At 40.4% G+C, this 12,167-nt stretch overlaps 2 protein-coding genes across 3 annotated transcripts in view; one reads left to right on the top strand and one right to left on the bottom strand.

The window, feature by feature from the left end:
- Window positions 1–3,866: 3,866 nt before the first annotated feature.
- Window positions 3,867–7,473, bottom strand: ATG12 (autophagy related 12). The gene is made up of 4 exons (XM_027446245.3): window positions 7,265–7,473; window positions 6,964–7,100; window positions 5,411–5,473; window positions 3,867–5,059 (listed from the first exon to the last, which is right to left on the bottom strand). The coding sequence occupies exons 1-4, from the start codon at window positions 7,422–7,424 to the stop codon at window positions 5,000–5,002; spliced, it is 420 nt and encodes a 139-aa protein (XP_027302046.1). The 5' UTR covers window positions 7,425–7,473; the 3' UTR covers window positions 3,867–4,999.
- Window positions 7,474–7,486: 13 nt separating this feature from the next.
- Window positions 7,487–12,167, top strand: part of AP3S1 (adaptor related protein complex 3 subunit sigma 1) — a 33,758-nt gene continuing 29,077 nt past the window's right edge. The window contains exons 1-2 of one of the 2 annotated variants that reach the window (XM_038170038.2): window positions 7,487–7,706; window positions 10,632–10,723. In XM_038170038.2, the coding sequence (XP_038025966.1) occupies window positions 7,638–7,706; window positions 10,632–10,723 (161 nt within the window). In that variant the 5' untranslated portion in view covers window positions 7,487–7,637. The remainder of the gene's footprint in view (window positions 7,707–10,631; window positions 10,724–12,167) is intronic. The other variant, XM_038170037.2, reaches the window with a different exon arrangement.

Here is a 12,167-nt window from a genome sequence, read left to right as displayed (position 1 = left end):
CTTATCTCTATATAGTTAGGCATCAAGTCAAAGTTTTCTGGTGACAAAAAACTGGTGAGAAGTTCCTGACACCTCATGGGCTTGTGGTTATTGAAGCAAAAGCAAAGCAGGAGCAAGAAAAATTCCTAGGATCTTATGTTGTTTACTCTTGGGAGCATATTAAGTATGATACTAGAAAAGCTAAAGTGTGATCTCAGAAAATAAGAATGAACATTAACTTGCTCTGTTATCAAATGTTTTTGTTCTCTTGATGATCCAATACAAAACAAAGCCAAAAACATTTTTTAATGTATATGGCATTTTATGCACAGTTGTAACAGTCATAATCATAATGCAAAACCCAGTGTTAAAGGCATTTTCCCCTCCTTTCTTTGTCCCATCTCTACATATGAAGATGTCATAGTATGTCAATGCCTTGCATAGCCTTTGTCCAATGTCCCCCGAAGAGCAATGAAGACCTCAGGATACTCAGGAACAGCATAAGATAAAAGCTTGGGCAAGTAAAAACAGAGTTTGATCTGCAAAGTGACCACAAATTGCAGCAATGCATGAATAGAATCTGCTTGGGAGCTAAGAATGAGTTTGCAGAACTAATAAGTGAAAAGTCTTCCTTCATTTTACTGTAGATCAGTACATTCAAGATTATGTTGAGGGTATAATTAACACAGACATCTTTTCTGTTAATACGTTAGCAGTAATTCTTCAAGATTTAAAAGTTGGCATTTGCTCAATATGGCCATAGGCAACATAATTATGCGATTATTTCACTCCTGAGGCAACTTCAGTTACACTTAGCTCCTTTGTTTTCTACATGCTTTTAAGATTAGTTCAAGCTACAGATTAGAATTTTATGATTAATCTCCAAACCATTATCAGAATAATAAATCATAAACAATGTCTCCTGGATAAGAGGGTTTGAACTCTGTCACTGTTACCTTGGAAACAGGGTAACAATTTTGCATAGCACTATTTAGTATCAGAACACTGTGAAGCACTAAACCTTTCCTGAAAATAGTGTAATCATCTTCCTTTTAAATATTTATCCTTACCTCTCTCAATATTTAAAATAGTTTACTGTTTTTTTTCCAACTTGCCTATTCTGTTCATGCAATTACATAAAATCAAGTGAATAAATTACATTGCAAATATTGTTAGCTCAGTTCTATATGGAATAGTTGTGTAGCATCTTTAAATGGAAGACAACACTCCTAAGTCTACACTGTTGCTCAAGGTATACTGTGTACAGGGAATATGATGTGTCATGTTCCACTTAAGCTTCTGATGCTTACAATTTAGTGGAAGTATTCTTTCTTAAAAGATAACTACAAACATTTTAAAGAATTTCAGTATCATCTATGATCTTAGATGCTACATCTTCGTATTTTAAAATTTAAAATGGCTTTTGCAATATTTGTCTTTTGCAAATTCTACAAGCCATGGACCGCGAGTCTTTTATCTGCTGTATAATGTATTTGACACATCTGCTTTCTAGTCTATTACTTAATAACAAAAGAAATGCTTCTGCCACTTAAAACAGGAATGATTATATCTTGACTCCAGAAAGAGAGGCTGTGGGCCCCAAATGTACCAGACTGACAATAGATGACTTGCTCTCTGACTTGAGACAGTAACAGAGAAAATGACAAAAAGGAGGAGTCACATTACATGAAGTATGGAAGCTACACTGGGGAATTAGCAGAATCAGAACCAGTAGTTGTTAAAAAGAAAGGAACATAATAAAGGCAGGCACTCGGAGCATTCATTCACTCATCAGTCAGACAAGGCAAGAGCTGGGTCAGGTGAGTAGTCACTGTATACTGGTAAATTAGGAGCCAATAAATAATATAGCTATGGTTGGAAAAAAAAATAAAGAGCAGAAACAGTTCAGCATCTTCCTTTCACTCCACACAACACCAGGACTAATTACAAAAACAAATCTTGTCTAGCTGACACTTCAGCTAGGGTACTATTACCTGCTTGGGCTATGGTACCTCAAGAAAGGTACAAAGGTCATGGAAACAGAAGTTCATGAGAAACAGAAGTGATTGTGTATCAGGAAAAACACTGCATGGAAAACAAAACAAAGCAGCAAACAACAACACAATACTGATGCTGCAAGTCATACATATATACTGGCAGCAGCAGGGCAGTAGGAAAAAACCCTCAAAAGTAATATAGTAGTATTAATTAGGAGACAGTACCCACAGACTTTGTGAGTATTCATTGTTACTGATGTTTTTCTAATCAAACACATAGCAGAAACAATTAAATACTATTAGCCCTGCCTGTAGGTAGGAAGAGAGCTCCTTTTAGCTTTCTTCCCTGATTCTGTTTTTGGCTGTTCACTAGACACATTAGGCAGTCCTTGCTTTGTCCATCAGGAGCATATGCACGCACGCATATATATGTTTCTGCTGGATACACCCAAAACCCACATCAAGGGTGTTGTGTTTTTTTTAAGGTAACATTATGCCTTATGGCTTATTGTAGAATGATAAAATGAATTCTGCAAGTAGTGTACTATTTTGACATAGATTCAATGTCTCCTTCAACTCCTTCAATTGTTACAAGAAAGGAGGCTTAATGATTTCTGAGTCTCAGAATCTGACAAAAATCAAAATAAACTGGAATTAAAGTCTCTGAGGAAGTTTCTTAAATTAATGAAGTGACTAAATACCTAGTAACTAACATTAGAAATTGCATTAGAAAGAACAGTGTTGGAACAAGTAATGCGTGTGGTGCAAGGAACATGCTGAATCTTAAATAGATGCATAACTCAAACCTGTATGGTTAAGTTGTCCAAATTCAGAAATGAATGTGGTGAATACAAGCAATACAAACTACTTCTGTGGGTTTTACTTTACTGGACTGTTATCTCTGAAGGAATTGAGGCAAACTTTTTTTTTCTTTTTATACTCAAACATAAAATTTATCTATAGATTCAACATAAAGGACAACCCTCTAACATTAGCTGGCAACATACGGTAACCTACAGTCCTCCTTCACTTCCAGATCCCGATGGATTTTTATTTTATTAAAGCAAAAAAAAAAAAAAGGAAAAAAGCTAAACACACACAAAACAAAGTTCTTGCATCAATCCTAAAGAGCACATTTGCACTGCATCGAATAGTTTCATATGTTAAGATCAAATAAGGTAAAAGGCACCAATGGACCTGCCAGACTATTGCCTTATCTTAGGCAAACATAGTGCCACACAGGAGAACAAACTGCTACACATTTCGAGGTAGGCAAGTGGACATATTATGAAAAAGACTGGAAAAAAATCCAGAAAAAAAAAAAGCAAATATCTTTGTCCTTGTGTACCCTCTGGTGGCTGTACAAGGTTATACTGGCTTTACAGTAACTAAGCAGGCAGTTTCTTCAGAATGGAATCAGAGTGCTCACCTCTGCACTAGTTCTGTTAAATCAACAAAGATTCATGAGATCAGGGTTATGAACGAGAAAAACTACAAAAAAATTCTGCATTGTTAGCTGAATCCAACGGATTCTTATGTAGGTTTTCCACCAAATAAGTCACTATTCTCATAGCAAGTATTACACATCTGGTGCACGTGCCACATTCTTGGCTGCATGGAAATATGGAAATAGCAGCAGCACGCACCTCTATGTTAAACCAAGCATTAGTTCTCCAGAATTCCTCAAAGGGTAGAAACAATTTGGCATGTTGGTTGCAAGAGACCACATAAGAACTGCTCATACTGGACACACAGGTTACATGAGACAGCAACAAATAGCTAAAGCTATTGGACAGGCCTGCTGCTTTGAACATGCAGAGGCTGCTTTGCCCGCATGTGCTGAAGAAGTGGATTGCATCAGGAACCAAAACTGCCAGCATAAGAACAGTCTTACAGCAAGCAGACAGCTAACATTTAATTTAGTACAGATAAAACAAACATAGAAGATAGCACAACCAATTTAAATAAATTCACAGAAATAACCCAAAACAAAAACAGCAAACGTAAAAGAAAAAAAAAACAACAAACCCAGAATAACCACCACACCTCCCAAACCCTCCAATAACTAAAAGGAGAGGTTGGCACCCTAGTCAAAGTACCAAGTCCCCTCTAAGGTGAAAAAAATAAAGAATCCTCATTACATTATGGCTTAGCACAAGGACATAAAGTGAACTCTATTTGGTTGATGGAACACACAACTGGTGAAGCAGAAAGAGAGCAGCAGCCAAAAGGACTAGATATAAAGTAGGTTTTTAGCACCTCATGTCTATTACTTCATTAACAGAAAGACGCAACAAGTTTTGCTACTCATTAAACAATGCCAGAAATGAAATATCCTGGCAACCGCTGAAGTGTTCAGCCTTGTACAAAGTTCTATGCGATTTGGCAGGAGGACATATTTCTGAGGCATATTCTATCCTTATGCTGTGCCATATAAATAAGGTACTTAGTCTGCCAACATGAAAAGGCATAGAGCAAGGTTATTTACCAATACCTGCATATTGACTATGAGAAAAAAATCTAAATACATTCTTGAAGTGAGATAACGTATGTTCAAGGTGTAGAGTCCATAACATACAGAATGCACACAACATATGAACATGCGAGAAGCAAACTGAATACCAAGCTGTAGGTGCAATTCACATCCCTTTTTAATTAAAAGGAAACCTTATCTTTCATACACCATATACAGCAACAGTGCTGCCCAGTCCCGAAGACAACTTTGAAAAAGCTTCCCTTCCTGTACAGCAATTAGGAACTCAGAAGCAGGCGAGCTGGCTCCATTCTACAGATATGCAGATTTTTTTTCTGTACCCAAAGTGTACATTGGGAGAAAGCTACACAATTGGATAACCTCGGTAGCTCTTCTTTCATGCTATTCAATTGCTGCCGTTTTTGTAAGTATACAGTCACAAGCAGAAATCCAAACCCTTTTTTTTCCATGCATTTACAGGTGAGTTTCAGAAAGTGAGTTCCTCTTCCATTTTTGAAGATCACACCTATGCAACTGTATTGCTTGTCTTTCACCCCCATGCCTGGGTTTTGCAATAATGCAGCACAAGCTTGCCATCACTTCCAAAACACTGCAATAAAACAAAACCAAGAGCTATTAGGTTATTCACAGAGTAGCATATACACAAAGCAAAACAAAAACAAGCCAGATGAATGTATCGTGAAATACTGTTGTTCATAACAAAGGTCTCCATCACAACTGGAGGCATGACATACACATGTGAAGTACGGCTCTTCCAGAGGCTGTATGAAGTCATGTCTCTTCAAACCTTATCAATACAGATCTGTGATTTGCAATGCTATTACACTAAATTCAAGATACTACCAGTGCAGCTAGGAGCAGTAACAGATTTAAAGTGCCAGAATCATACCACAGCCTCTGCTAAGCACATTTGGAAAGGCTATTTAAAATTGAAAGTCACCTCATAGAGGGTCCCAACTTCCTGGTCTGGAGATGGAGCAAAAGACTGGTTCACATATATGAACTGCAAGAAAAGGAAACACAAGATGAAGACTTCATAAGTAAGGTACCCAGAAGAAATGCTCTTCAGCCCGGGATAGGTAAATCTATCCTATGTTTATGACTTATTTAATAATCTTTACAGACTGCACCAAACTACAACAAGTTAGCATCTTCGCTGCAGGGTGGAGGAGCAGCATGACTTCCACATGAGCCCCAGCAAGGTGCTGAATGCATTCTCCTACAGGCTGATCCACTGCTCTCCCATACAGCAGCAGGAAATAAACTCACTGGTTTAGTTCTTAATCTGAGTATCCAAACCACTCCTACTAACCTAAGTTTTCTCAATTAGAACAACACTCACAGATTTTATTTTTTATTTTGGTCACCATTCTCACTTCCTGCTTTAAACAGAAGTACACAGAGTAGCTAGTCTATAGGGTCAGAGGGCCTTGGGATCTGCAGCGTAAGATGGCAATACAGGTATTATGTAGTTTCCAAAAAAAGCCTATACAGTTCCTGGGGTTTTGTTCCTGAAGTTTAGCTTTAAGTTCCATGCTGGAACAGTCTGTGCCTCTTTATTTTCTTGTTGAGACAATGAGTTAATGAATTAAACTGTTGATAATGAATTGATAAGTCATAGTTAATGAATTAAACTGTTGATAATATCCACCAGTAGTAAAAACTGTAACTATTACTCTTTTTTGAGACATTATTAGAGTTACCTTATCTGATACTTCAGTTGCAGATTTCAGTATTGTAATGAGTCTAGCTTTTATTTTACATCTAAAAAGAAAGCTCATATTAAAAAGTGCATGGATGTTGAAATAGAAGTGGTAATTTCAAAGTATTTCTGTACCAGTTCCAGTTTCTACATTATCAGAAGGACTTTTAGGCTTCAAGGCGATTAAGGAACAGCACTGGAACTGTGCTGCCCAGCTACGCACATTCCCACACTAACCATTTTGAAAAAGGAATCAGTCTTCTGACAGCACCTTTAAACTGTCTGGAAGAGAAACTGTGAAGGAAACAAGCCACCAGCAATCAGAAAGTCAATCCCGAACGCTTCAGAGTTTTTCCTAAACGCTCCTTCCGTACAGCTGTTTTTCAGACCTATGCTGCACGTATGAATCTGTCAATGAAGGGCACGCTTGCACAGACTGTACAGAGCTGCGTGAAGTGCAGGCTGGGCTGTAGAATCATAGAGTCATTAGGGGTGGAAGAGAATTTCGAGATCATCCGGTCCAACCATTGCCCTGATACCAGTGTCACCCACTAACCCATGTCCCCAAGCACCAGGTCCAACCTTTCCTTGAGCACCCCCAGGGACGGTGACTCCACCACCTCCCTGGGCAGCCTGTCCCAGTGCCTGACTGCTCTTTCTGAGCAGAAATGTCTCCTCATTGCCAACCTGAACCTCCCCTGGCACAACTCGAGGCCACTCCCTCTTGTCCCATCACCTATCCCCTGCGAGCAACACCCCCCTGTCCGTCCCCCCCCCCCCCCCTCAGGTACCAGCTGCTCGGAGGCCATCAGCTTCAGGAACTTCTTGATGAAGTCGACGAGCCCCTGGATGGTGCGGGTGCGCTCCACGGCCCACTTCTTGGTCCTCATGATGGGGGTGTCGCCCACGGCCTTCAGCAGCACGTCAACTGCCGGGTTGGGGGGGGGGCACCGTTAGCAACCGGCCGCGGCGTCCCGCCCCCACCGCGCCCTCATTGGCTACCGCCGCCAGCTCTCTGCGCTGATTGGCCCTCTCGCCTGCCCGTCACCCCCCCCCATACCCGTCCCCACAGCGGCCCAACCGCCACCTCACTTTTCTTCTTGGCGTCGCCGCCGGGTTCCTCGCTGCCCGGCGAGCCGGCCGCGGGAGGCACCGGCTCAGCAGCGCCCGCCGCCGCCGTCCCGCTTTCCGCAGCCTCCTCCCCGGCTTCCCCTTGAGGCGACACCGCCGCCTGCTCCCCGTCCTCCGCCATGCTGCTGCGGGCCGGGCGGAAGCCACGCCCCCCCCCCTGCACAGCAGCGCGGCGCCGCGAGGTGTTCTGTCCCTCGCGGGACGCCGTCGTTCCCCCCCCCCCACCTCCTCCCTCAGCTCCGGTCCGGTCAGGCGCTGGGGGGCGGGGCGGCGGCGGTTCGGTCCGTTAACGGCTGCGGCTCGGCGGGGCCCGGCCGGCGGGGGCGGCCGCACCATGATCAAAGCCATCCTCATCTTCAACAACCACGGCAAGCCGCGCCTCTCCAAGTTCTACCAGCGATACGTACGGGACGGGCGCCGGGACCATCCCGGGGGGGGGGGGTTGGGGTGGAAAACGGGGGTTAGAGCCGTTGGGGGGGGGGTTGGGGTGCCCTCCAACCGCCCCCGCATTCCTGGGTTATCTGTCTATTTATTTATTTATTTACTTGCTAATTTATGTTTATCGAGTTAATTAATTCCGTTAATTATAATTCGCTTGTTTCTGGGAGCTGGCTCGCAGCGCGTGTTTTTTTGGCCTCCTCTCGGATGTGGCGCTACGTGTCTGTCTGTCTGTCTGTCCGTCCGTCCGCTGGAGCGAGGAGTCAGCGCTGCCCTTTTCCCTTTGAAAACTGTCAGAATAATAGGAAAATACAGTTCTCCCAGAAAAAAAAAAAAAAATCACTTGCAAAAGGATATTCTTTTACACGGGAGGGGGGGAGGCTGAAGCAGCTCTGAAAATGCGGTGTGAGGGCTTGATCTGCAGCCCGAGGGGTCCAAGAAACAGCGTGGCCACACTGAATTCAAGGATAAGAGATTTTAAGCTAATGCTTTAATCGTGCGTATGGCCTTTCCTAGCAAGCAGGCTAAGCTCTGCTTGGGCTGAGCTTGGACAATAAAATCCAAGAAAACAGCTGATACTCCCCAAAATTATGTAAACTAATTATTCTTTCTAAGAAGTGCCATTATTTATTCGTATCTGTGGCCAGTTACTTAAAATTCTGGCCACTACGGAAGCCATATTTAGGTTTGATGGAAGGGATGTATCTTGCTACACACACCTCAGAGCAAAAATGATGACTCTGAGGCCTCGGTTTGCACTGCAAGGCTTTTAATTAAAGAAGTGTGACTGATACTGGTTATTGCTGTGGGCAACTGAATTTGAGCCTTTCTCCTCAGGAAGTTGATACCGAAAAACGCTAATATATGTTGGTTAATCCCTTTTTCATCTCTCTCATCAATTCTGTGTTACCAAGCTGTTGTCTTTCTTTCACTGTTCCTAATTTAAAAATTCAGGTGGAGTATTCTCACCTACATATATTGATAAACATTCCCCTTGTGTAGGTCTGTGTTTCTTTATGGTTAACTTTCATTGCAGAGCTTCAGTAACTTCTGAAAGATGTCTCTCTCTTATTCCTCCCTGTCAGTGGGGATGTAACAATTAAATAGGTAGATGAAATACTTTGGAAAGGTATGCATCTCCATTATTAATGTGAAGCACTTAATTCCATTCTCATTTCCATTCAATCATAAATATCTTTTTCTGTCTTTTGATATGGTTGTGGATTTGCAAATTTCTGGGTGGGAAAAGGAGTGAATGACAGGAGTGGGGAAGGAGTGAATGACAAGAGGAAAACTGATTTCTCTTAGGAATTCCACTCAGCTCCTGTCAGAAGGAACAGATCCTTAATGTATAAAGTAGGATAATATGCCTATGTAAACAACACTGTGTAGTCTTGAAAATTAAAATAGCAAATGAAAACATGAAATGATGTCATTATCTATTATTATTTTTAGTTGCCTGTTGTTTGCAACCTTGTCTTGATCATTCCTTTCTGTGTAGCTTTATGTTTCATATTGTAGAATTGTGGCCATAAATTAAAAGTTGAAAATAAGCTTCAGAACAACTTTGAGAATAAGGGCAGATTCTGAAAATGAAAACTATTTTAAGTAGTCAAAGTACTTATCTCAGTTTCTCAAGGGGAAAAAGACACATCCTCTCTTTCCTGATACACACAGGGAAAGAAGCTGAGATTACTGCAGTGGAGGAAGGCAGGCACAATGTAAGAAACACAGACTATACAAGCAGAGGAACCTGTACTTGGCTTGTTCTGTGTTTCATGGAGTAATTTATGTCTGCTGGAGCTTTTTGTTAATGTCTCTTGATTGTAGAGGTTATTTGTAAAGTAACACACAAATTTAAGGTGATGAATGCAAACTGCACTGATGCCAGGCTTTGTTTGCTTAGCAGTCGTGGAGGGGACTGCACCAATTGCTAGTTGAAGTCACTTTTAATATGCATGCACCAGTATTTGTTCATACAGTGGTGTAAAATGCTGGCTTCCATCATTGTTCAGGGATTGGGGCTACCTCTGCTTGCTGACTTCAGGGTTCAGTGCTTAAAAAACAAATGCAAAATTAGAAGAGTTACTTGTAAATTTTTTGGCTGCTGAAGTATGTATAGATTTGCGAGGAATGAGTCTGCCCTTACAGAAGGGTAGCAGAAGCAAATGTGCAGAAATGATGGACGGTCGCAGTGGGGACTCGAGAAGAATGCGGTGAACTCAAAGTTAGAAGCAATGTTTCTGATCAATAAAAGACTGTCAGAAGGAAAGTTTATAGCTTAGCTATAAATCCATATTTATATAAAATAATTATAATAATATATCTATTTATATATATATAAATCTTATCTATAGTTTAGAGCTTATACATGGCTCAAATGCAATGGCTACATGAGCATACTTCTGAAAGAGTTATGTTTTGTGGGATTTTTTTACATAGCTGCACCACCCCCCTGTTAGAGCTTTGAGACTACATTCATGCATTAGCAGGAAGAAAACAGTTTCAAAGGATGTCTAGCTGTTCAGGCTACAGTGGAGATGTCGCTCTTCCTGAATATTTCACAGTACTTCCTGTTTATTGAATAAGCTAGTTTTAAATCATGGTATTTGTAGAATTTTCTTAAAAGCTGTCACATTTTTCACACTTCACAGTAACATGTTCTTCTGCAACTTAGCTTGTAAAAATCTTTCTTTTTTTTTTTTTTTTAACCACAGGTGTTAAAATGACATAAGTAACAAACTGCATATTGGTTTTGGCAGGTTTGAGGCATGAAAGGCTGATAGTTTGAGGATACTCATATGCTTTGTGTTCTGTTTACTTGCTGTGGGATTGTGCATTGTTAGTTAATCCATTTTAGCTTGATACCAAAATATGTTTTCTTTTGTAGAGTGAAGATACACAGCAACAAATTATCAGAGAAACTTTCCATTTAGTATCCAAACGTGATGAAAATGTCTGTAATTTCCTGGAAGGAGGCTTGTAAGTATCAGGTTTAAAATAAGCATTCTGTACTTGCAAATATTTCTGCTGATAGTAGCACACTTGTTTTTACAGTTCTAATGTAAATGCAATGTCACTTGACCAACTTAGTGCACCAGTAATGATATCATCTTGATCCCAGGTATGCTATCCCTGACTAACTGGAATAAACACTTATACATGTGTGTGTATGTATCAAAATTACTTAGGCACTAAACCACATTTTTTTCTAGTACTGTAATTGACACAGTGCTATATCTAGTCTTAAAAGTGATTCAGGCACAAGATGGGGAAGAGACAGGCGGATGATACCTAACCAGTTTCTCTATAATCCAGCTAAAAATTTCTGGTCTCATTTGGAGATGCACTGGCTTTTTCCATACCTACTGAGAAAATTAAGATATTTCATAGCTGTTGTTTAGGCTTAAGCTCTTAAAATTTGAGACAGCCTCTGAGAGTAGGAGTCCCCAACCTTTCTGTCAGGATTCAGACTTGCTCTATGAAGAAAAAAAAGTATTTAAAAAAAGTGTTGCTGCAGTTGTAACTAAGACTTTTTGTTAGCATAGTTAGAGTAGGAAAAAAGCAAGACTTGGGTCCTACATCTCCAGAAGACACGTACAAAATACTATTTCTTGAATCATGTCTTTTTTTTATGCACTCTCACTTTAATTGAAGAAATTCTGACATGGAAAAGTGTTTTGTTTTTAGATACTAGTTATCAAGATTGAATAGCTATGAAGGAAAAGGGTCATAGTCGATAGAGTAGGCTCATAATCTCCAGTATAAACATAGAGATTGTCATAGTCTGCTAAACATTTTAATAATGGAAATTTTCAGATTGATGAAAGCTAGTATGTTAATGCCTTAACTTTCTGTGTGCAGAGTCACACCTAAATATCTAGCTGTACCATGTCAGTTACGATGTCTTTTTCTTAGTCAAGGTGATCCCGTATATACATGTATATACATGTATATATTTAAAATAAAATGCTTCTCTATTAACTACTCAACTTTTGGTCTTAGTATTAGGTTCTTGAAGATGGTTACAAGCTGGAAATATGTTGGCTTGAAATCTCTAAGCTCAAGAACTCATTAGGAGCCTTAAAAAAATTACAGGGTACAACAGAAGGAAGCTAGACACAGAGAACACGAGTCTGGCTTTCCTCTTACTGCTCAATTCTGCAGTTGCCATTTCAATCTATATACTTTTTTTCAGGACAGGTATCACTTTATAGTTTGCAATTTGGCCAAAGGCCTCAGATTTTATAGATACTAGCTTAGCATAATGAAATATTTGGAAGAACTTAGGTAGCTTGGTTCTGGTATAGAGGTAAAGGAGAACTGTGAGACTTATAGCCATGTAGGTCCAGGCTAATTTTATCTGAGCAGACATCCTCGTGCCCAAAGTGAACGATAATGATCTGCCAAACATCTCTTTCCTTGA

Source organism: Anas platyrhynchos, chromosome Z (assembly GCF_047663525.1).
Source record: "Anas platyrhynchos isolate ZD024472 breed Pekin duck chromosome Z, IASCAAS_PekinDuck_T2T, whole genome shotgun sequence".
Lineage (NCBI taxonomy): Eukaryota > Metazoa > Chordata > Aves > Anseriformes > Anatidae > Anas > Anas platyrhynchos.
Note: the sequence above shows the minus strand (reverse complement) of the source record. Positions and strands in the feature narration are given on the sequence as shown.

Bases quoted from the DNA above. Each gene is read 5' to 3' on its own strand.
- ATG12 (XM_027446245.3), bottom strand. From the start codon at position 7,424: ATGGCGGAGGACGGGGAGCAGGCGGCGGTGTCGCCTCAAGGGGAAGCC. The intron at 5,474-6,963 runs GTACCTGAGGGG...CTTTTCTTGCAG, and splicing joins TGATGGCCTCCGAGCAGCTG to TTCATATATGTGAACCAGTC. The intron at 5,060-5,410 runs GTGACTTTCAAT...GTTTTATTGCAG, and splicing joins AAGTTGGGACCCTCTATGAG to TGTTTTGGAAGTGATGGCAA.